We start from the raw sequence: 26,158 nt of genomic DNA, 5'->3' as shown, positions 1-26,158 counted from the left end.
CACCTAAAAAGTTCAAAGTCAATGCGAAACAAGCCAAATTTGGCCTGGAACCTTTGAAACACCTTTTAGAATTTGAGATCTAGCTGGAGGGGCACCAATTGCTCTGGTTTACCAGGGACTCAGGGGTTTCCTGGGATGTCGGATTTTCAAGTCTAAAACTGCAATATGCCTTGGGGCGCCTGGGAGTTCGGCTCGGGTCATGATCTCACGGCTTGTGAGTTTGAGCCCTCGTCGGGCTCTCTGCTGACAGCTCGGAGCCTGCTTCAGATTCTGTGTCTCCCTCTCTCTCTGCCCCTCCCCTGCTCACACTCTGTCAATCTCTCTCTCAAAAAATAATAAACATTAAAAATTTATTTAAAAAAATAAAAGGAAGAATAGGAAAAACACAGAGGATTTTTAGTGAGACTAATTCGTGTAATAGTATATAGTTAATGCATGCCATTATACACTCATCCAACCCGTAGAATGTCCAACACTAAGAGTGAATCCTGATGTCATCTGTGGACTCTGGGTGATAATAATGAGTCAGTGTAGATTCATTGACCTTAACAAGCACACCATTCTGAGGGGTGAGGATGTTGGAGATAGGGGGCGCTATGCACAGGTGGAGGATATATGGGAACTCTGAACTTTCCACCCAATTTTGCTGTGAACCTAAAACTGTTTTAAAAATGAGGTCTAGGGGCGCCTGGGTGGCTCAGTCAGTTTAGTGTTTGACTTCAGCTCAGGTCATGATCTCTCAGTTTGTGAGTTCAAGCCCTGCATCGGGCTCTGTGCTGACAGCTCAGAGCCTGGAGCCTGCTTCGGATTCTGTGTCTCCCTCTCTCTCTCTGCCCCTCCTCTGCTCTCTCTCTTTCTTTCTCTCCCTCTGAAAAATAAATGAACAATAAAAAAATTATTTAAAAATGAATAAAATAAAACTGTAACATTCCTGAACAAACCAGATGGTTGGTCATCCCATATCTAGCATTCTTAGTGCATAAAAGCATGGCCTTAAACTAGACTGTAGTTAAACTAAAACTTTAAAAAAAAAAAAGTGAAGACTAGTTGGGTCACATAGCTTCAACCTATTAAAACCAAGAAGTTTTTTTTGTTGTTGTTGTTGTTGTTGTTTTCCCTCTGTAGGTTTGCAGTTTTCTTTTTTTTTTTTTTTTCATTTAAAATTTAAAATATATTTTTTCAAGTTTGCAGTTTTCAATGGGGGAAAATGTAGCAATGCTCACCATTTTATTCTTAATAACAAAGCAGGACTTTAAACTCTATTTGGGGGCTGACCCCTTTTCAGAAATTAGAGGCACTGAATTTATTGCCAGCCAGTCATAGCTGTCCATCTGCTAATTCTCTCCACATAGAGGGAGCAGCTGTCACTTCAGAAATGCTACAGTAGATAATAAGATGGGGTGCGTTTCATCTTCAAATGCTTAAAACAAATCTCTGGGAAGAATAGCAACAGTTTCTCTGACTGCATGAATCTTTGATATTATTAACACAAAATGCCAAACGGATTTGGAGATTGGGAGCAAATGGATTTGCTTTAAAAGGAAAAGCACTCAAATTATGTGTAGTACATATTGTGATAATCTGCAATCACATAGATAGAGGAGCGTCTGAAACACTAGGCATACACAGAGATACTCTCAAAATCCTAGCCATACATAGAGCCCTGAGTACAAATACAACCATGTGGGCTTCCAAATCCACACAGCCTATGGGTACAAAGGGAATGCATCGTTGTCTCCAGCCCTGGAAAACAAAATTTACCCCAAACTAACAGCTTCTGACAGTCTTACATTGGCCCAAGTTCTTCTGCAAGTTTACAAGATTATCTAATACAATTAAATAATCTCAGGTGCTCTCCACCAGCCCCCTGTGCACTGTTTCACAGCCCAAAGTCCAATTAGCAATTCATAGTGTTATTGCCTTGCATTTTTTCTTAGATGAACTCCTTTCTTCTTAGTCTCATTGCTTCCCCGTTTACGTTTGCTCGAGTCAACTGGTAATTGAAACTGACCACAGCCTCCTATTTGGGGTTCCTAGCCAAGATTATCTCTTCTGATCAACCTGAATACAGCTTCATTATTGTTCATAAGGAAAGAAAAGTAGGATGAGATGAGGAACCAATAAATATAGTGTAACACTGCTGTATATCCCTGAACATCACAGATATGGATGAAGATAGAAGAACAGATAAATATGGAGAGGTGCAAATGGATATAGGTATGGACATGACAGATGTAGACACGGGTAGAGATTGGGTTATATAGATACTTCTCCATGGAGATATCATTTCATTTGATCCTCAAAATAATTTTCGGAAGCAGTTTAGGCATATCTATCTATCTATATTTCTCTCTCTCTCTCTGTCTATATATATATATATATATATATATATATATATATATATATATATATATATATATATATATACTTTTTTTTTTCCTATGAGAATATTGACTCTCAAAGAGACACCAAATCCCCTATCTGCTGACAGAGCTGAAATTCGAGACTGGGACTTCTTAACCCAAACCCAGGGCTTATTCTGATTGCAGCACAAACTTTACTTTTTTTCTGTTTTTGGAACTTGTAATCTGGAATGACTTTTTTTGCTATGTGGTGGCCTATGAGCTTTTCCCACATAGACATTGCCTCTGTACTTGGTCTCCATGGAGCATATGGAAAAAGAGAGTTGACATGGAATTGATGGCTACTGGACACATATAATGTCTGCATTTTCATTTATACAAACAGAAATGCTTTTAAAGGGTCTTGAAGGATTTCATCACTTTAGATGTTACCAACAGGAAAAACAAAAACAAAAGCAAAAACAAATCCGTAGTGTTGATGCGAATCCAGGTCAAGTCAAGGAGAGTCACAGAGCAGTTAGGGTCTTGAGGATCTGGGATGTTTTACTGCAAGTACCTTGATTTGAGAAGAGAAATTCATTTAAACACAGCAAATATGCTCAGGAGCAAGTCTGGGGACACCTGCTTCTTTCTGTCACTATCAGCATGAAAGATCTCCTTCATATTTTACCTCTATCCCTGGTCGCCAGGCGGAACAGATAAGCCCTATTTCTGTATGTCATGGCTGTTAAAAAGAGGAGGGGAGAAAAAATAGCAAGAAAGGAACAAAAAAGTCAGAAAGGAAGATGAAAAAACCTACCATTTCTCAAGTCAAAATATTTTAATGGCGCGATCGGGATAAATGATTAATCTAAAGGTTTTTGGTTTCTAGTGAGCTGTAAGAGGAGGCTGACAAGCAGCAGGAAACTAATATTTAAGATAATTTCAGAAACACGAAGATGAGAAAGTGGTAAAAGAAGGAGGCTGAGCCTTTTTCCTTCCACCTCCAAGATTTATTGAAAATAGTGATTAAAAAAAAAAAAAGCACACACACAGAAAATGTATCCGGTTCTACATTTGAAATGCTAGTGCATTTATTCATTCCAAATTATTTACTGGATACCAACTCTGACACAGTTACTATATTAAGGTTTTGATGGGAAAAAACTGACTGTTCCTGCCCCCAGGAAGCTCACAGTCCAAGGAAAGAGATGTAAAGATAACTAAAGAACAGTAAAACCTCACCCAAAATGGTTTTATGAGAACTCGGGTGAAGGGGATCCCTGGATGCTATTGCACCAAATAGGAGCAGAATGGGATGTCCTGGGGATCAGAAATTTCCCTGCAGTGCTGATCCCCTGAAAGTTGCAGGAGTGGAAAGGGATGGAGCTGTGGGGAGTCCCGGCAAAGTGACAGTAGGCACAGTTGCTCAGCGGGATCTGTGACCAGTTTGATGGGTGTGGAGTATGGAAAGACCAGGGCAGCAGGGGATGTGGGCTGGGGGTGGGGAAAGGCTGATGAGGATGCTGTATTGCTTCCCCTCAATGCCTGGCATCTCTCTTGTTAGCTCTCTTGAGTAAGGAGCATCTTAGCAGGACTGCCGGGGGCTTCCCCTGAGCCTGGGGGTCTCTTGTTCATCTCTGGGAGTCTCTTTTAGGATGATCTTACCTGACAGCTCAGATTCTTAGTTTTCTTTCCTCTGAATTGCAGGCAGCACTATCTTAACCAGCTGTGTCAACTTTGTAAAGTAACGTGATACTTTCAAATGTGGACGTCTCCATTTCCCAAATGAGACGATGGATGATTCTGAGCTCATTTCTAGCGCCAGCATCCCATGATGATGTCTTTGAAAAAGATACTCTGGCTCTCTGGGTAAATGTCAAGCATTCTGTGTCATTTGTATGGATAGGGAGGAAGCACAGTGATAGGAGAAAGAGCCTTATGCTTTTTTTAGAGGCAGATAGACCTGGATGTAAAGCCTAGCTGTTAGTTTTGTGATCTCGGGTCATTTATGTAATCATTTCTAAGCTTCAGTCTCTTCATTGGGATGGAATAATATCCACCTGGCAGAGTTATTGGGCCAGCTGGAAATATCGTATATAACACACCCTGCATGACAGATTGAGCTCAACTTAATTATTTGTAGAATTGAAGGTCCCAGAGCCTCGAGAAATTTATCGAATTCATTCTCTGTGGGGAACTACATTTCCCCAATTTCGCCCTAAAACTGTGATAACCCAATATTAAGTCAAAAAGTCAAATATGGCTTCCAGTTCTTTCCGGGACTGTGAATAATCACAACACTTTGGGAGCTTAAATGACAGATCTGCAGATTTCTGGACATCTGCAATTGATGCCAATTGGACAGAAGTCAGAAGGACATTGGATTCATTAGTTTGTTTGTCTTGTCGAGCTTTATTTTCTCAAGTTATTTTCTTCTCAATGAGTATTTATTTGCTTGTTTATTCCTGCAGTCACAGATGCTCACTGAAAGGGGAGGATTTGAACAGACAATGGCTCTCTCCCAGTGCCCATCTCCAGCCAACAATCTACCATGCCAAAGGACTCCTGTACTACCTGAGCAGTATTGGCCGAAGTCCCAGGGTGAGTCACTTCCTTGTGCCTCTACACTCTTGGCTGGTTCCTTCCATTTTTCAGGAGGCAACTTCCTTTCTGTCAAGGAAGGAAACCCAGATACCAGCCAAAGACCTGGGTGTGATAAGCTTTAAAGAGGGATGTGTTCATTTCCTAGGGCTGCCATAACAAAGTACCACAGACTGGGCAGCTTAGAACAACAGAAACACATTCTCTCAGTTTTCTGGAAGCTAGACATCTAAGATCAAGGTGTCAGCAGGTCATGATATCCTGAAGGCTCTAGAAAAAAACCCTCCATTGCCCATTCCTAGCTTGCACTGATTGCCAGGAGCCCCGAATGTGGCTGGTGGCGGCTGATCTATCTCGAATTTCTGTCTCTGTCTTCATATGGCCATCTTCTTTCTGTGTGTGTCTGTGTACAGAGTTCTCTCTTCTCCTAAGGACAGCAGTCACTGGGTTAAGGTGACCTAATTAGAGACCACCATAATAAGTATGACCTGACTACATCTGCGAAGAACTGTCTCCAAATAGGGTCACATTCATAGGTACCGAGAATTCGAGGGAGAAGACACAATTTAACCCATCATAGGGGCAAACCATTGGCTCAAACCATACTCGTTGGTGAAAGCTGTGCAAAAATCGCACTTTAACCCATTTTTCTGTTTTTTTCAGTTATTGGTCAAGAGAGAATATTATTTATCTATTAAGTAGTGATTGAAAGAAATCCTCTAGTTGTTAATATTCATGTTCACCTAGTATATATTCAATTCCAAAGATGATTCTGGCGCTATTCCAGGTACTTTTATACACAGGCTTTACTCCCAAGCTTATAGCAACTGCAAAATAGAAGGAAAACAGATGATAGACAGTCTGGCCCCCGACTTACTGATGGTTCCACTTACCATTTTTTTTACTTTACGGTGCTGTGAAAGTGATTCACATTCAGTAGGAAGCATACTTCAAAGTTTGAATTTTGATCCTCTCCCAGGCACCTCTTTGTGTTGCTGGGCTGTGGCAGCAAGGTGCAGCTTCCAGCCTTTCAAACGATTTGGAGGATAAACAACCCATACACATACCAGAATTCTGTACCCATACAACCATTCTGGTTTTCACTTTCAGCATGGTGTTCAATATAATTACATCAGGTAGTCAACGCTTTATTATAAAAAAGGCCTCGTGTTAGATGATTTCACCCAACGGTAGGCTAAGGTAAGGGTTCTGAGCACATACATGCAAGACAGGTGAGACGAAGCTACAATGTTCCTAGGTTAGATGTATTAAATGCATTTTCAGTGTGTGATATTTTCAGTTTATGATGGGTTTAACAGGTTGCAATCTCATCATAAATTGATGAAGATCTTTATTAGAGACAAGAGGCCTAGGCCCAAGATTAATGAAGGAGGCAATGGTACACAAGTAACTGTAGGAAAATAATCATTTATTGACTACAAACTGTGAACATACTCTCTGCAAAAGCATGGAGGGGCATATGTCCAAATTTAGACTGCTTGCCTAACGTAAGGAACTTTTAAAATAGTGTGGATAAGCTTACAGATGGGTCAAGCAATCACCTCTACCATTAACCACTTTTTGAACATATACTATGTGATAAAAACAGTGGCACATTGGGGCACCTGGGTGGCTCAGTTGGTTGAGCATCTAACTCTTGATTTTGGCTCAGGTCATGATACCAGGGTCATGGGATCGAGGCTTGTATCAGTCTCCATATTCTCTCTTTCTTTCCCTCTGCCCCTCTCCTCAAAATACAAAAATGAAAACAGTGGTTCATTCAGTAAATATCTATTGAAATAATAGATGAATATCTAGTATAGAATCTTACTGATATCTCAAAAAAATTAAGGGGTCAAGTGATTTCCCTGAGGTCACCAGGAGGTATATAGCAGAGTTGGCATTCGGTTCTGACCTGTTTTCCACCCTGCAACTCAATCTCTCTTTATCACTTACTCTTTGAGAGAGAGGGTGTCCCCAAGACTATCCTCAGGTTCACTGATTCCCTAGAAGGACAAACAGAACTCAGAATTGCTGTCGTGCTCATAACTGTAGTTTATTACAGTGAGAGAATACAGATTAAAATCAGCAAAGGTAAAAGGTACATAGGGCAGAATCCAGGAGACAGGTGTGGATTTTCAGGTGTGTCTGCTCCCAGTAGAGTTGTATGGACAGTGCTACATTGTCCAGCAGTGGTGTGTGATAACAGGGATAGTATGCCAACCAGGGAAGCTCATCTGAACTTTGATGACCAGGGTTTTATTGAAGCTCAATTATAGCCACGGTGCCCCAGATGTCTGATCTTAGTTACTCAGTCTCCAGTCCCTTTAGAAGTCAAACTGACACTTAATGGTCCAAGACTACCACCAGAGGTCACATTGTCAGCATCAATCATCTGGCATGACCCAAGGCTCAGGTAAAGAAAGACACTCTTAACTAGCAGACTATTCCAAGAATGCCAAGGTGATCTACCAGGAGCCAACCAAGAGCCAGACCTTTCTTTGGAATGTGTAGCGTTTAAACACTTCACACTTAGTGAGTCACTACTTTACTGCAAAGAGAATAAAACGTGTCCTTTTCCCTTAAGAATCCTTGTTCTACACTGGTCAAAATGTGTGATATTTTCATGCTAACCCCCCACGCTCCCCATCTAAGGAAACACTTGTATCTCTGTTGTCTTCCCTCTAGAAGCAAGTTCATGGCCTGTACAGCAGAACGCCAGTCTTATGAACAAGGCCTGGAAACAGTGTATTCTTTGAGAAAGAAGCCTTAGCCTCTGTGAGAAGAGACAGAGACTTACAGGGAAAGAGGTCCTTACCTGATACACAGTTAAATATACACGCATTCAACCCATAGCAAACAGGATTCCTCTCTACTCTGACAACCTCTAATTGAAGAGCAGAACATTTATTTTACAGCATGACAGGTGAATGCCTTGTTTTAAAATATAAATAAACATTAATTAACTGTAAACACGACAGCCACAGACTTGTTTCCTGCTGGGACCATCTGAGAGGTGGGTGAGAAACAGCTGAGTACTAAATGCTATTCACAGTATTACAAAACTCTCTAATAGGCTCAGCATCACCTTTTAGTTACCCGTGAGGCTGTATTTAACCAGCTTCCTGCTGATAGCACAAGCACCGCCACTCGTCTGTACTCGGGTCTGTCCTATACAGAGAAGATTTTCATGGTGTCCAGATTGACTCTTGGGCTACATGGTTATAGATTAATTGTGACCCTGTCCAACCTCTAGCTCCTATAAAAATGTTTACTGAAGCATCAGGAAGCCACTTTCTGGTGGCTAGGAGATTTAACCAGTTCTAGATGGTACTTAGGCATTTGCCTATTGGTGAATAGAATAATATGAACTCCCAGGACCAATGAAAATGTGAGATCGTGAGAGAAAGCAGTATCCTGATACTGCTGAGGGTTGCTAAAAACCAGACAGGTCATCCAGTTTATAGGCAATATGACAGTATTTACATACAGTTTCATCCTTCCATCCATCCATCCATCCATCCATCCACCCATCCATCCACCTATCCATCTGTCTATCTATCTATCTATCTATCTATCCACCCACCTACCCATCCACCCATCTATCCACTCATCCATCTGTCATCCATCCATCCATCCATCCATCCATCCATCCATCCATCCACTCATCCATCTGGGCATTCATCCATGTGCCCATTCCTTTACATCATGTGTGTAATCACTGGAAACGAAAGGGATGACCCCACCCCACCCTCCTTTTTTTGAAGAGTCTATAGTTTACTTTATTAGAAAGTGCAGTCAGGTCTGCAAAGACACCAAGGTAGTACAAAATGGTAAAAACTGCAGCAAAAGTTCATATGAGTTGTAGAAACACAAATGAGGGATTGCATCATTTTCTCTCAAGGTTATGGAAAAACTGGAGACTAGAGATGCCACTTAAACTGGGCTTAAAATATTAGTAAGGGTTTTGCTTGGTTTTTATTACAGTAAGGTAGAAAAGTATTCTTTTCTCAGAGGGTCTAAGGCCTGCCTGTGATCTCTTAGATCTTGTGCCTTGTGAAATTGGTGTTCTGTCAAGTTTTCAATACTTGGGATCACTGCATGGGGAAAAGGAAAGGAAGCTTCTCATTAACTGGTGGCATAGATTCATCTGATAGCCCACAGATATTATAGTCTCTTTCCTATTTTCTTGAGCCTTTATTTTCTGTCTCTAATTTATGAGAGGGTCACGAATTCTCTTCCAGATGTTGGATTCAAAGCCCAGACACAGTAAATATAGATATACTCACACATTGTAATACTATTCAGAGAAAAAAATACAATAATAAACTGAAATTTGCAACAAGATGGATGAATTTCAGAAGTATGTTGAGTGACATAGGCTAGACACTAAAAAGTACGTGCTCTATGTCTCTACTTAGGTAAAGTTCAAGATCGAAGAATCAGAACATTGATTGCCTCTGTAAAGGGATTCAATAATAGGGGCCAGGAGGGAACTATTGAGGTTAGTAGAAATGTTCTGTATCTCAGTTAGAGTCACTTACACCAAAACCCATTGATTAAAGGCTCATTCGAGGTCTATGCATGTCACTCTAGGTACATATTTACCTAAATACAAAAAATTAAAGATAAATAAATCAAAGCATAGTCACAGGGACTTTGAAATGCAACCAGGAAGCAAAGGGTCCTGCTTATAATGAGACCTACCAGCACACAGGCATGCAATTCAAGCCAAGGAAGAGCACACAGCAGAGTAAAAAGCTGTAGAAGAAGATCTATTTATTAGTCAGAAAGGTCCAGCCAGAGAAAAGGCATGCAAGCAGAGAAGCCCGAAGAACAGACAGCCTCCACTGTCAGCTGGTAGGAGGCAATGAGCCCATTCCACTTTGTAGAACTCCCTACCAGAGGTAGGAGGCCTGAGGCCTAGGGGGAGACAGGCATAGCTAAGGGGAGTGGAGGAAAGCTCTCAGGCTCCATGAGGTTTCCAGAAACCCAGGCCACAGCCTCTTCCAGGCTGCTGTGTTGCAGCTGGCCTGGCCCCTGTGCCACTGCAGAGAATCTGGGCTTCGAAATTAGGAGTGCTATCGATTCTCATCCTCTTGGCTCTCTCTGTAGGCGTGCGTGCTGGTAAAGGGATTTCAGTGCTCTTTGAAGAGCTCATTGATTCCCACTTACAACTTAGACAAACTAGGCCGCCTTCTGCCAAGGGACAGGGTGGGCATATTTTGGTTTTATCTTTCTCTGGGGCCCAGTGGAACAGAATTTTTAGCTACTTAAATGATTTTCTTGGTCTTATACTGTCCCTCTGGCATATGTTTTGAGTTAATCAGCTTCTTTTCAGAGACAAAAGGAGAGAGCAAAAAGGGATGGCATGTGTCTTCCTAAAACCTTGTCCCCAGAGCCTCAAGATACTCTATACACACTATTGATTTTATCTCCACTTTACTCCTCAGAAGTGGCAGAAGGACAAGTGTTATTTTTGCTTATTTTCATTGATTCATGCTAAGGTACACATCTAGAATTCCCCTTTTCCTGTGTAAGGATGTGGTAGGGGAAAAAAAAAAATCTTGCTGCCATAGTTGGGAAATGGGAAGGTTCTGGGTGAAAGAAATTTAAATTTGATTCCATATTCTTTTATTTAAAATTGTTCTCATTCTATCAGAATAAAGATTAAACAGTGCTTCTCTAACATACCAGAAGTCATGTCTTAGAGGTATTTTTATAGGCACAAGTACTCCACATTTAAGTGAATTGCTAACATTTCTTGCATAAATTTATGTTGAAAAGCAGAGAATTTTTTCTTCTTTCTCCCTTGCTAGTATCTCTGATATACCTTTTGAGTATTACAAAGCTGGAAATCTGGATTCTCCATATGCCACAGGGAAGGCCAGTCAGATTTTTCAAAGAAGTTTGAGCCAATTCCCTATTTTTCATTTTTTTGTGAGCAAAGCTGGGAGGTGGAGTGGAGGGGAACACAGGAGGGTAGTTGCATAAACCAATGTGAAGGTGCCTCTGCCCAGAGCTGGTGGGATGGGGAGAAGGCAAGAAATGCGTGAAGACAGGACCAGATGGATGAGCCACACTGCAAGATTGTTCTCCGTGAGGGTGGGCCACAGGTAAAAACAGGCTTCAAATGAAGGCGTTGGAGACCTGTGCTTCATCCGTTCAATACATATGCTCAAGGAGAACTTGAGCAGGGCAGCAATGATCATGGCTAATGGCATTGGACACAGAGCTCAAAGCACTAGTCCCAGAAAGTAGGGGTTGCCAACCATAAAGCACAGTTCAGTCTAGGAGGCCAAGACAGCCAACAGTTCTTGAAGACAGGAATGTACATCAGGAAACTGAGGCAACCTCCTTACATGGAGTGGGTAAGCATGGTGGTGGGTCAGCATTTATACTCTGCCCCTGGGTTTATCTAGACAACTTGGACATCTGCCATGGGTCAAAAACATTAGTCTTGGCCCCACCTTTGGGGAAGACATGAGTCCCAGTAACACTTCTGCTCTGATTGGGATTGGCACACAAAATGGGTATATTAACACTCTTGCCTTGAGAGCCTCAGTACCTGCAATTGAGTGAGGCAAACAGTAGGGACCTCACCCATGCTGACAGGTCACTGGGACTGTGTCCAAAGGTGACAGTCAGGCTGCTGCTTCTCTCCCTTCAACCTCTAAAACTGGGGAAGGAAGCAATTTTAACTCCTGAGGAACCTCCCAAGGCCTCACTGTTCAAGTGCCCTGCCAGGGTGTTAAGCTTATTGCTACTCATAGAGGGCCAGCCAATCAGAGACGGGGAGTAAAACTCAGCTAAGGTGAGGCCCCAGGGTAAGCCCGGTAGCTCAATCTTAATTTCATTAATTGACAATCTTGTTATACTGCTCTTTAAAAAAAAAAAAAGTTTCTTTTTATTTATTTTGAGAGAGACATAGAGAGCAGGTGGGAGAGAAGCAGAGAGAGAGGGAGACAGAATCCCATGCAGGCTCTGCACTATCAGCACAGAGCCCAACACGAGGTTCGAACTCACAAACCATGAGATTGTCACCTGAATTGGAGTCAAAAGTGAGAGGCTTAAACGACTGAGCCATCGAGGCTCCCCATACTGCTCTTCATCACTGGTACATCCAATGATTTGAAATATTTTATTGTGTAAAATCTTTGGAGCCCAGACAGATCGGAGTATGAGATAGAGCATCTCTTTTTAATGGGTGGCCATGGGCAAGCATTTAACCTCCTTCTACTTAGCAGAAGTTGAACCTCATCTGTAAGTTTGGGTGATATCTTCCTTGTGGGACTTTTATACTGACTGTAGATGTGCATAAAGTCTTACGGTGTGACCGGCACATATCAAGCAGTCTAATTAATGGCAGACATTAAATTTATTATTACTTACCAGAAGGGTGCTACATAGAAAACAGAGCCACATATTAGACTATATGTTTTGACTTAATTTATGTGGGCACTTTCAATGTAATTAAACTATCTTGGAACAAAGGACAATGTAATGCATAACACTAGGATGTCAGAAAACCTCCTCTGGCATTTCATAACATGTAGTAAAGGGTCCCACTCTGGGTGGTCTCCTAACTGGTTAGTTATTGAAGCATCTCCTGAGTTTAATGTGAAATTATTCACCCCACACTAGCCATGGGAGGGGGTCAAACTGACTTGTAAGTAAAGGTTGCTTTTGCTAAGGCCATGTTGGAACTTTAGCCCATAATGGCCCAATTTAAGTAGAAGTCTCTCCCTTTAAGAAAGGGAATAGGGCATAAAATCCCCTTTTCAGATAGTTGTAGGAATAAATTCTGCCCAGGCCCCCTGTGGTTAAACTCAGCCATGACTGGACATTGCTCTCTCTCAGGTGAAACACAAAGGAGAGAGCATGACTGTCAGTAAAAGGACTGGAAAATTTGGTCTTGCAAACAGGGCTCTTGGAGGACAATTGAATATGCCACCAAGGTGATTTCCCTCATAGAGATGTTTGCTGCACTCAGGAGCTTGGGCTGAATGCTGTCCGCAACATAATGTGCACAAGTTGGAATCTCCAGGGCTTCAGTGAGCCTTGCTCGGTTTAATTGGAAGCATTGCTGTTTTGGGTTTTCATCACATACCCCAGAATTTGCCTTCTCATGGCTCCAGCCTCACCTTCATTTTCCTGTGGCGGTGGCATAAATAATGCAGAGGTCTCACTGCTGGGAAGCAGGAACGAGACCCAGATGTCAGGAATGGAAAACACAGCAGCCTAAAGCTGGCGGAGCAGAGCAGTAAACACAGTCAGGGATAGGTGAGCTGTGAGGGTAAGAGTCAGCCAGGGGAGCTGTGTTTGAGATGGGGGTTAACCTCTTGCATAAGGGCCCAATTAGCTTGCTGAGGACCAGGAATGGGACTAGGGAGGGAGGGGAAAGGTGGGGAAGGCATGTGAGGAGCATAGTAATGTGGCCCCGAACAGCCTCTTTGTTGCCCGAGAAATGATAGAACTCATGTTGTGCATGAATTAAATTAACCTTGCAATTTGGCTCAGACAAGAATTCATTGGAAAAGGTACTGGGGAGATGCATAAGAGCCTGATTTCAGAATCGTAATCCAATCAACACCATCCACTTTGCTGATGGAGAAAGCGAGACACCGGGGAGTGGGTTTAGCCCGGGGTGAGCAAGTTCAAAACTCACCACTCCAGCTCAAACAAAACACAACTTAATGAAAAGAAACCTCCACATCTTCATCTCTGCCTGTGTTCCTATGTTCCTTGCCTTGGGGGAAAGCATGATCCTCTTGCCTATATTCACTTAATCCAGAAATCTAGGGAGTATCCGTAACCTCTTCCTCACTTGGCCCCTAGATACATTTAGTCTCCAACTCCTGTAGAGTTTCCTTCCTCCCTCTGTCACCCAATGTCCTTTCTCTCCATACTTGAGCTGCCATAAGCTCCATACTTCTGCATTAGTGAGGCTCCTGTCACCTCTGGTGCCTGGTGTCAGTCTCTCTGGTGAACTCTTGGAGCTCCTGTTGTGGTGGTCTGACCATGCTGCCCCTCCTTGCGCAAGCACTTTAACGGCTCCTTCCCTGCCTTCAGGAGAATGTCCAAACATCCCAGAGCGGTGCGCAGGGGCATCACTCACTGCCTGCTGCCCGCTTGCAGACCCCAAGGTACTGTCCTCTGCAGACTTACTCTGAATGCTTGCATTTCCTCAGATCCAGGGCGGTTTCTTTCTCATTCCGTTTGCTTGGATAGCTCTCACCCAGTAGGACTCAAGGTAGGATACCCTGCCCACCAGCAAATCCTAGGACCCCTACATCGTGCATCTTCAAGACTGCTGTTCATTTGGACTCTGCAACGTGCCCTTATTTGGGTTCTCGGAGACCCCGTACTTACCTCTGCTTGCACCCTCCTCTCACCGCGAGAGGGTTTCCAGTATACCCACGGGATCATCCCAACAAAACAGCTCCTGGAAGAGGCAATATGGAAATCTAAAAAGCACTTTTGAAACATGGATTCTGGATTAGAACATGCTGGGGTTCAAATATTTACTCACATACTTAAAAGCAGTGCAAACTTGGGCGCACCTGGACAGGTTATTCATTTTATCTGAAATTGTTTTCTCGGCTGCAATGGGATAATGGTAGCACCTGTTTCATCATGAGATAATCTATATCAAGTTATTAGCTCAGGATCTGAAACGTCATAAGCCTTCGATAAAATAACCATTGTTGCCATTGTTGGCATTGTTATTAAGGACGTTGCTGTATTATATTAAAATTTTAATTTCTCCTGCCCCCAAAGCAGGCATTCAGTAAATATTTGTTGAATCCACTGAAGAATAAGCAAGATAGGACCATAGGTTAACCTGGGCAGACTTCCTACTTACCTGGCACAGAATTTTACAGAAAGGAAGCGTTAAGTGTTACTTCTTCCCATAGGAGAGAAAAACTCCCTCACCAGAAATAACTTGATAATTTAACTTGTAATTGCCACCTATAATTTAGAAGAACACACGTTTCTTATAATTAATAAGCATTTATTTTTAGGGATATCATTTGAGCAAAAAGCTGGGCAATGTCTGCCTCTCCTCTATTCTGAGTCTCCAGTGGCCACTAGAAGTCCCAGGGCTAAGCAGTGCTTATTCCCACAGGTGACTAAGTCTATACTTTCTCACTGACATCAGCTTCCAGAATCCGTAAGGATCAGAAAACAAAAACAAAAACAAAAAAACTCCTTACTCTGATTGAATTCAGCATTTAAGGAGCGCCTGTCACCACATAGGCAAAGCTTCTAGCTTTATGGAGAAATCTGTTGCTAAGACACAGTCTTCATTTGTTTGCACACTTTTCATAAGAATGGTGGGCATTTAATTCACAGAGAGACATTGAGGTGTAAGAGATAAAGGTTGGTGGCAAGTTCATTCTGTCAGAGGATTAAACCTCCAACAAGTCTATTGGTTCCTTTAGGCTAGAGGCTTTCAAAGCATAGGCTTGGGACCCAGGTATCAGCACCACCAGGAATTGCTAAAAATGCAAATTCCCAGGCCTGCTCCAATCTTAACTGGAATCTCACAATTGCTGCTGAGTGGTTTACAGTCTGAACTTTGGCAAGCCTTCTAGGTCATTCTGACACTCAACAACATGTGAGATCACTGCTCTAAACCCTTGACAGGAACAGTGGTTTTCAACCCTGCCTGCACATTAGAATCACCTGGAAAACTGAAAAATATCCCATAGCCCTGGTTGTCACTGCAGACCAATTAAATAAAAATTTCTGGAGGTGGGCTCCAGGCATTGATATTTTTATAATCTCAGGAGATTTTAATGCAGGGACAGGATGGAGAAACACTGACCCACTGATGGAGATGTATTTGTTGGAAATGACAGAATCTTGCTCAAAGTAACCCAAGTAGTAAGATAGTTTTGGAGGAAAGAAGTCCCCTAATCTTACAGGAACTAGAAAGCACCAAAAGTCTGGACAGTTCTTCTTCCCATCTCTCATGTTTCTCTTTCTACTGCCACATTTTCTGTTTTCTTCTTTTCTCTATGCATTTGCCTAACTACACCCCTCTTTAGGGAACAACTTATTCTGCTCCATCACTGTTTCCATGCTTTCATTCTGTGTCTTGTGTGTGGTTTGACTTGTCATTGGACCGACTCCCTCTTCCCAGATCTGCTTATCACCCTCTCTGGCTCTGGCACCCACAGCTCAGTGATATGTGGAAGCTGGGAGATTTATTTTCTCAGAAGACATCAACCTGAAACAAGAATAAAGGATTCCACATAAAGAAAAATAAAATTCTTTTCTTGTTTCATTGGAGAGAAAAAAATACTTAGGAAATACTTTTCTTTTTTTTTTTAATGTTTTTTAAGGTTTATTTATTTTTGAGATGGAGAGAGATAGAGCATGAGTGGGGGAGGGGCAGAGAGAGAGAAAGACACAGAATCCAAAGCAGGCTCCAGGCTTGGAGCTGTCAGCATAGAGCCCGACGTGGGGCTCAAACTCACCAACTGTGAGATCATGACCTGAGCCAAAGTTGGATGGTTAACCGACTGAGCCACCCAGGCACCCCAAGAAGTACTTTTTCTGCTAACAGGGAATGTATTATTGACAATGTATTATTGACAATGTATTATTGACAATGTATTATTGACAATTTAGAGAAAGAGGGAGAGGACAGGAAGGTGAACATACAGAACAGTTTTAAGTCTTTTAGTCCTTAAAACCCTCAGCTCATAGATCCTTGGTCTGTCCCCAAACCTGCCTTCTGGCTCCCGATCAAGTCTGTGCTCCTTGTCTGGCAATAACCTTGTTACCAGAAAATCAATCCTGACGCTGCTGATTCTTCTCCGCTTCTGTGACCCACCAACAAAGCAGCATGGCTTATGAGCTCTAACCTGCCATTGGAATGTTAGTTTTCATCTTCTCCTATCATGAGTAAGCAGACCATTAACTCACTTGTCCCTTTATTTTTCTTTGACATGTGTGTTTGTTTATGGCCCCATCCATGTACCACGAGTGTCCTGGGCTGCATTCCTGCTGTCAACAGCTTCCTGTTCAGTGAACTTGAAGGCTTTATCGCATACCAGAAAAGCATCATCTAGTCTAACTTCTCAACCAACAACATCGCTGGTATTCATTCATTTGGCTTCTGCTGAAACATTTTCAGAGAATGGAAATTTTTAAAGCTGTGACACAGCATATTAAGACAGCGATAACCATAGTTATTTCTTGCCAGTAATAGATATTCAGCAAGTGTTGAGTTTAACATAGAGCTGGAGTCTATGTCCACATTATCCTTCCTATTGCCTTTGTGTGCTCTTTGAAATGATAGCAAGTACATTTATTCATGTCCCAACTGGGAGAATTTGGAAATTTGTGGGACTCCTATCCAGACACCGTTAAGCCTTCTTTTTTTCTGGGATAAGCATCTCCAGTGTCTTCAGCTGTTATTTGTTCACAAACATTCCCCTTTTTCTAGGCTTTCTGGTTCCTCTTTATTAAGGTGTCCTGGCTTGTTCTAAAATGCCACACTCAGAAATAAAAAACACGATATTAGATAAAAATTGACCAGTATGAGGTACATTGGATGGATTGTTGTCTTGATTTATGAGCACTTTACTTCTCCAGAAGCAATTTATGATTAGATTAATTTTTGGCATCTGCAGCCTCTGATTTATTTTGAGCAAACTGCCAGCCCAAACTTCTGGTTCTCTCATTCAAAATCTACTTCTTTTTTTTAATTTTTTTAACGTTTTTTATTTATTTTTGGGACAGAGAGAGACAGAGCATGAACGGGGGAGGGGCAGAGAGAGAGGGAGACACAGAATCGGAAACAGGCTCCAGGCTCCGAGCCATCAGCCCAGAGCCTGACGCGGGGCTCGAACTCACGGACCACGAGATCGTGACCTGGCTGAAGTCGGACGCTCAACCGACTGCGCCACCCAGGCGCCCCTCAAAATCTACTTCTTAGCTAAATGTGTCTACCTTTCACTTTGGCCACTGTTTGAATCCAATTGTAGGACATTGCATTCATTCCAATTTAAGTATTTCTATTTTTGCTAATTCTGCTCTTTTGTCACTTACAATTTCCACTCTTGTTTATTCTCCTATCAATTCTCCTCGATTCTGCATCAATATTAAATTTGAAAACCACCTTAAATAACCTACTCAGTGTCCTTAACTTAGTGTGCAAAGGCTACATTTCTAGAAACTAAGGAACAAATGTGAAGAAATACCTCCTTAAAATATAAGGACTTCTGTCTCCTTGAAACAGAAAATGTGTAGGTATCATCTGTTAATTTTTAAGCACACAGATCACAGTTGTGCAGCTTGATAAATCATCACAAAATGCACCCACCATGTAACCACCAGCTAAATCAAGAAAAAGAACATGTCCAGCAACCCAGAGACGTCAGATAATAATATCTAGCCCCCCAAAACAAACACTACCCTCATTTACACCGCAATATTAGTTTTGCCTGTTTCTGAACGTCATAGAAAGGAAATCCTTACATGCACTGTTTTGTGTCTAGCCTGCTTTTTTATTCTCAGTGTTGGATAGTATTCTATTGAATGGTTGTACCATAATTAATTAATCCATTGTACAGTTTACAGTTTTAAGCTAGTAAAAATAGTACTGCTATTTACATTCTTATCTTCTGATGCTCAGTGTATCCATTTCTGTTGGGGGAGAGGTTAGAATATGCGCATGTTCAATTTTAGAAGACTCTCCCAAGTTGTTTTCCAAAGGAATGGTATCTTTTTAGAGTCCGCAAACTGGGTTTGAGCGTTCTACTTCTTCCATATCGTGGTCACCGCTTAACGTTGTCTGTCTTCATGATATTAGCAGTCCTGAAAACCCCTTAGAAGCAGTGGCATCTCATTGTGATATGTAAATTATATTTTCTTGATATTAATGCAGCTGAGGGCACTTTCATTTGCTTAATAGCCATTTGGACATTTTGTCTTGTGAAATGTCAATTGAAGATTTTCGCCCAGTTTCTAATTTTTTTACATTTATTCATTTTTGAGAGAGAGACAGAGCATGAGCAGGGGAAGGGCAGAGTGAGAGGGAGACACAGAATCTGAAGCAGGCTCTAGGCTTTGTCAGCAGAGCCCAATCAGGGCTCAAACCTGCGACCTGTGAGATAATGACCAGAGCCTAAGTCCAATGCTTTTAACCAACTGAACCATCCAAGCGCCTGAGTTTTTCCCATTTAAAAAAATTGAGTTGCCTCTTTTTCTTGTTGGTGTACAGAAATGCATGTGTGTGCCAGATATATTTTTTGCAAATAGGTTATTTCACTTTTTGGTTTGCCTTTTCACGTTTTTCATAGCATATTTATTTTATTTAATTTTTTTTTTAATGTTTATTCATTTTTTTGAGAGAGAGGGGTGGGGGGAGGGGCAGAGATAGGGAGACACAGAATCCAAGCAGGCTGCAGGCTCTGAGCTCTCAGCACAGAGCCCAGTGCAGAGCTTGAACTCCCCAAACTGCGAGATCATGACCTGAGCCCGGATGCTCAGCTGACTGAGCCACCCAGGCACCCCTTTCATATGAACAGAAGTTCTTAATGGGCTATATCTAATATTAAATATTTCAATTTAGGTGTATTCCTTGTTTGAGTCCTCAAAACTGTATTTCAACTCCAAGGTTGTACATGGTAGCCTATGTGGTTACCCCAGGTAGCTGTATTATTTCATCTCTCATATTAAGATTTGCCACATGTGTAGAATTTATTTTTTAACATATTATGAGGTAGGGATACACGTTTATTTTTATTTTCTACATTGTTTACACTGGACCATAAGTCTTCCAAGGCCATAATTTCCCCACTGTGCTAGAGTATCAACTTCATCATAAGTCAAGTGACTATATATATATATACCCTTTCTGGAATATCTGTTTTTCTCCACTGATTGACTTGTGTATTCTTTTATCAATAATACTGTGTACGAAATACTATAACTTCAAAATAAGTTTTGATATCTTTACATAATTTGTCCAGTTTTTTCATTTGTTGAGACTGCCTCAATCATTCTTGGCTCTTTGCACTTCTATTTTGGTTTGGGATTAGCTTGTAGGTTTCCACAAAATAAAAAAAACCAACACAAACCAAAACAAACTAAACCAAACCAAAACAAAACAAAACACCTTCTGTGGGTTTTGACTGAGATTGAATTGGACCTGTATACATACATTCGCTGAGATGGAAAATTTTCATTTTTCTCAACAATGTGTCTTACACATCTTTAAAGCTATTTTTATGAATTTGGTGCTTTGATGCTATTTTAAGTACTATTTTTAAAGACTTTCTTTTTAAATAATCTCTACACCCAATGTGGAGCTCTAAGTTACAACCCCGAGATCAAGAGTCGCATGTTCCACCGACTGAGCCAGCCAGGTGCCCCTTAGTGATAGTTTTTCAAGCAGGCTTCATGCCCAGTGCAGAACCCAATGTGGGGCTTGAACTCGTGACCCTGAGATCAAGACCTGAGCTGAGATCAAGAGTCAGAGGCTTAAATGAATAAGTCATTCAGGCGCTCCAATACTATTTTTAAATTTAGATTTTTATACTGATAGTGTATGTAAGTGGACTTGACTCTTAGATATTGACATTCTAACTGTGATTTTGTATGCACATACGGATTTTTGATAGTCTACATTTTACAATCTTTATGTAGGAAAATAAAGACGCCGCTATTTACTCCTTTTAAATATTACACCTTTTATTTTTTTCTCTTAGATTTATTTTTCTCTCTTCTCCATTGTATCAAGTACAACTGATGGTCAACGCCAGGTCCATTTCTGGTTTCAGGGAGGAAACATTTCATTAATTTCGTTAAATTATACTACAGCATACAGGAACCTCATAGTGTCTGTTCATTATTATTTCCGAATTGTTACAAACAAGTGACTGCTGTTCCCATCCTACTCATCCTCTTTCAAACATGAGTGTTTATTGGGAGTAATGTTTCCTCACTCCACCATTGTATGTAGGTGGGTGGACGGCAGATGATTGACCTTTTTAGTTCCTGGATCAGGAGGAGGCACATATGGGGTCTGGAAACCATCATGGGAGTTCGTACTGAGGTCTGATACTGTGATAGGATGGGTGTTAAAGAAGTCTTCCTTGGGGAGAAGATGAGTATATTTTATACGTGGGAATAAATATTCAAATTAAGAATACAACTTATTGTAGCAGTCAGCTTTTGTGGGATAACAAGTGCTCCAAAACTTAGTGTCTTAAACAAAAACTATGTATTATTTCTAATGATACTGCATGAGAATCATCCAGGTGAACTGGGTGGTTCTTTGGGTCTGAGACAGCATGGCCAGGGCTGGAAGTTCTCAAATGGATTTATTTACAGGTCTAGTGGTGGGCTTTACCAATACAGCTCTTGCCAAAATCACCCAATGATCCTCATGTGACTGGTTCTGCTATGTAAACAGTATTCTACCTGAGAAGGTTAACACTTAAAAGATTTAAAAGGCCAGTATAACTGACCTAGATTTTCCCCCGCTTTGGCCATTGTAGGTCTTCTGTGATTTTCATGGCCACTCTCAAAAGAAGAATGTATTCCTTTATGGTTGTAGCATCAAGGAGACCTTGTGGCAAGCAGAGTCTGCTATGGGCACATCTACTGTCTTGGAAGATGTCGGCTACAGGGTAAGTCACTGGGGAGAATGACACAAAACATTTTGTGTCCACATTCTTGCCTTTGAGACACACGCTCCACCCATTTTTCCCCCTAAATAAGCATTTTGATTATTTTAACTCTAGGGTTATAATACAAGCAGGTTGGAGGCATGTGTAACCCCTCTACACTTTTGATGCATAATGGCTATACTACCTGGTGGCTCTGCTTTGTTTTCTATATGATATGATACAGTGCAAAGGGCATGAGAATCGGAGACAGAAAACCTCATTTTAATGCCTGGCTTTACAGTTATTAACTGTGTGCCGAGGAGTCATTAACATCACCTCTCTGAACCACCATTTGTCACCTGGGAAGTGGGGACAGTGAAAATACTGCCTCTGTTTCATGTTTATGAGAGCAGCAAAATGATGCTGAATACAAAAGGATCTTAAATTAGTATGAAGGAATGCAAAAATGCAAGACATTAGACCATCCACATGCCCTGTGTGAACACGCTCTGAAAAGCAGAGCAGTGATCCACTACTCCTGTATAGTGGATATATTTTATCTATAAGTAGCTAATTCTTTTTTTTTCTGGGTTCCAGTGGATAGAGCTCAACTCTTCCTCCACTGAACTAAAGAGGAAGTTAAGGAGGGGTAAAGAACAAAGGACTTCTTCCTGTCAGCATAAAGGGAATCAGGATAGAAGGAGATGAGGCAACACTGTCCAAACACAAAATAAAAACTGGCCTTTGTTTCAAATGTAAATGGAAAAAGAAGAAAAATTATTGAATTGGAAGAACCTACAGTTCTCCTGTGTCTTTCTCCTTTACTTTCACATGGGACACTTCATTTCTGACACTTCTGGTCACCAGAAATGTGGCGATTTCACCCCACCAGACACTTCTGAGACACCAACTGGGTGTTTTACAATTTAACCCTACCCAGAGACAGCGTCACATCCCTCAGGTTAAGGACTCATCCCACAAGACTGCTTCCTACTTCAGATGTCGATCACAAGAAGTCATTCCCGGGTTACCCACAACTTCTGTCTGACTTAGCTATGAGTTGGAGGGATCCACGATCTTCCCCCCTGCATTGGATTCAGTTATTTTCTAGAGTGGCTCACAGAACTCAGGGAAGCACTTAAACTTATATTTACCAGTTTGGTAAAGGGTCTGATAAAGGACATTGATGTTAGCCAGATAGATAAGAGATACATAGGGTGAGGACTGGGAGGGTCCCACGTACAAGGTCTTCTGTTCCTGTGGAGTTAGGGGGAGGGTATCATCCTCTTGGTATGTGGATGTGTTCACCAACTTGGAAGCTTTCTGAACCCCATACTGTTGGGATTTTATGGAGACTTCTTAATGTAGTTGTGATCAATTATTAACTCATTTCCAGCCCCTCTCCCCACTCTAAAGGAGTGGGGATAGCCTGATCCAGGACCTCACCCAGAATCACCTCATTAGAACAAAAGATGCTTCTAATGCTCTTATCACTTAAGAATTTACAGGGGTTTTAGGAGCTCCATGTCAAGGACTGGGGATGAAGAACAAAAACATATTTTCTACAATAAATCACAACATCACAATTGTCATGGTACCTACCTCTTCCAAATTCTTTATTATTCTGGATATATGAATTTACTATAAAAAATAGCTTTATTCCCTGGGTTAATGAGTACTAAAAGAGATCAAAATCCACCAAACTACTATTTCACCTCACAATAACTCCTCTTCTCCCTTAGTTTCTCTTCACTCTCTCCCTTCATGTTCTCTAGAAACATGAGTACTACTGATCAGTAGATAGTTCCCCAAAATGATTAGAGCAGAACCAATGAGTTATCTTTAGTTTCCTTTTACTCTAAGTCCCAACCACAATAATGGGGATTTTGATACAGAATTAGAATCTGGACGGAAGGAAGGAAGGAAGGAAGGAAGGAAGGAAGGAAGGAAGGAAGGAAGGAAGAAAGGAAAGGAAAGGAAAGGAAAGGAAAGGAAAGGAAAGGAAAGGAAAGGAAAGGAAAGGAAAGGAAAGGAAAGGAGGAAGGAAGGAAAGGAGGGAGGGAGGGAGGGAGGGAGGGAGGAAGGAAGGAAGGAAGGAAGGAAGGAAGGAAGGAAGGGAGGAAGGGAGGAAGGGAGGAAGGGACAGGAGAAAGGGCGGGAGACAGGGAGAAAGGGAGGGAGGAAGGAAGGAAAGAAATTAATTCTGGTACTGAGAAGTTCCACAACCAAAGTGAAAATTTGACTGGATGGGATCATTCAGCAGATATGTGATGGCAGGAGAATTAATCACTAAACTTGAAGGTCAATCCAAAATTACTAAATTTAAATTATGGAGAAAAAAAATTGAAGAAAATTCAGTAGCCTTAGAGATCTGCAGGATAGTATAAACAGCATAATACTGAATAGAATAATTAACCAGGAAAATATAATGAATGAAAGTGAATGTATATACCCCAACATATAAGCAAAAATTAACAGAATTGAGAGAAGAAATTTGAAAATCCAAAGATAATAGTTGGATATTTTAGTACTCTTTTCTCAGTAAGAAATAGAGCAATCAAACAGAAAATTAGTAATTTTCTGATCTGATTGATACATATGTAACAATTCTCAAAACAGAAAAATATACATTGTTTTTGAGTACACATCAAAATTATCCTAGGTAGACCATATGCTAGTCTATGAAACAAGTCTCAATATATTTTTAAAGCACTGAAACCATCCAGGTATGTTCACTTACCATGGCAGAATTAAATTATAAATCAACTTTTGTAAGATTCTAGGGTCTCTTGGGATATGAGGAAATTAAACAATATACTCCAAAATAACTCATGGGCCAAAGAAGAAATCAGAAGGGAAATAAGGATATGTCCTAAACTGAATAAAAACAGAAACACAGCATATCAAAATTTCTGGTGTGCAACTAAACTAGTGCTTAGAGAAAAAGTTGGAGGCACCTGGGTGGCTCAGTCGGATAAGCATCTGACTTCGGCTCAGGTCATGATCTCACAGTCCGTGAGTTCAAGCCCCGCATCCGGCTCTGTGCTGACAGCTCAGAGCCTGGAGCCTGCTTCAGATTCTGTGTCTCCCTGTCTCTGCCTCTCCCCTGCTCACACTCTGTCTCTCTCTGTCTCAGAAATAAATAATAAAAACATTTAAAAAATAAAAAAAATTAAAAGTTGCAGGGTTTTTTTTTTTTATGCTTATTTATTTTTGAGAGAGACAGAGTGTGAGCAGGGGAGGGGCAGAGAGAGAGAGGGAGACAGAATCTGAAGCAGGCTTCAGGCTCCGAGCTATCAGCACAGAGCAGGGCTCGAACTCACAAACCATGAAATCATGACCTGAGCCAAAGTAGGATGCTTAACTGACTGAGCCACTCAGGCACCCCAAAAAGTTGTAGCTTTAAATGCTTATGTTAGAAATGTGGAGCGATCTAAAATTGGTAATTTAATCTTTCACCTCTGGAACGAAGAAAAATAAGAGCAAATCAAACTCAAGGCAAGAATAAGAAAAAAACGAAAGAAAAAACCGAAATGGAAGTGAATGAAATAGAAAACATACAATGGGTAGAGGATCCATGAATACATGTTTGGTTTCTTGAATAGTCAACAAAATGATAATCCTTTAGTTAGACTCATGAAAGAAGACACAAGTTACCAAATTCAGGAATGAAAGGGGGCATCGCAACATACGTTCCAAAATGTAAAAGAGTATTATTAACAATCACATGCCAATAAATGGATAAATTTTTAGGGCAAAAATTACCAAAACTAACTAAAGAAGACATGTAAAATCTGATAGGGCCTATTTTTAAAAAAAAATTTTTTTTCAACGTTTATTTATTTTTGGGACAGAGAGAGACAGAGCATGAACGGGGGAGGGGCAGAGAGAGAGGGAGACACAGAATCGGAAACAGGCTCCAGGCTCTGAGCCATCAGCCCAGAGCCCGACGCGGGGCTCGAACTCACGGACCGCGAGATCGTGACCTGGCTGAAGTCGGACGCTTAACCGACTGCGCCACCCAGGCGCCCCTGATAGGGCCTATTTTAAGTAAATAAATTATATTACTGATTAAAAATCTCCGCAAAATAAAATATGGCCTCAATGGGTTTGTTGGTGACTTCTGTTAAACTCCTAAGATATAAATAGTAATAATTATTAACAAATTAGTTTTCAAAAATAGCGGAAAAAGACTTCTCAACTCGTTTTATGAGAACTCTACTATTTTGACTCCAAAGCCAGAAAAGATGTCACAAGGAAAGTCAACATCTGTCAGCAAACACCTATCCAAAATCCTTCACAAAATATTAACAAGTCAAATCCAGAAGCATATAAAAATCATCATTCGCTGTGATAATGTGGGGTTTAGCTCATGAATGCAAGGTTAGTTCACCTTAAAAAATCAAATACTGTTCTATTCCCTGTAAATAAACAATGCAAAACTACATCATTATCTCAGTGATGTGGAGAAAAACATTTGAAAAAATTAAACATCCATTCAAAACAGAATCTCAATATGGACAAGGAATAGAAAGGGAATTCTTCAACTTGAAACTGAGCATAAAAAAAAGAAAAAGTCCT

At 41.1% G+C, this 26,158-nt stretch overlaps 1 protein-coding gene across 3 annotated transcripts in view; it reads left to right on the top strand.

Annotated features, from left to right (window-relative positions):
* AGBL1 (AGBL carboxypeptidase 1) overlaps positions 1–26,158 on the top strand; it is an 843,888-nt gene that overhangs the window by 398,668 nt on the left and 419,062 nt on the right. For 2 of the 3 annotated variants that reach the window (XM_045058839.1, XM_011282742.4), the window contains exons 19-20: positions 4,817–4,946; positions 21,467–21,598. In XM_045058839.1, coding sequence (XP_044914774.1) covers positions 4,817–4,946; positions 21,467–21,598 — 262 coding nt within the window. Of the gene's footprint in view, positions 1–4,816; positions 4,947–9,367; positions 16,223–21,466; positions 21,599–26,158 lie in introns of those variants that run through there. The other variant, XM_045058840.1, reaches the window with a different exon arrangement.

This window comes from Felis catus, chromosome B3 (genome assembly GCF_018350175.1).
Source record: "Felis catus isolate Fca126 chromosome B3, F.catus_Fca126_mat1.0, whole genome shotgun sequence".
Classification (NCBI taxonomy): domain Eukaryota; kingdom Metazoa; phylum Chordata; class Mammalia; order Carnivora; family Felidae; genus Felis; species Felis catus.
The sequence above is the reverse complement of the archived record's forward strand: the minus strand, read 5'-3'. Positions and strand labels throughout refer to the sequence as shown.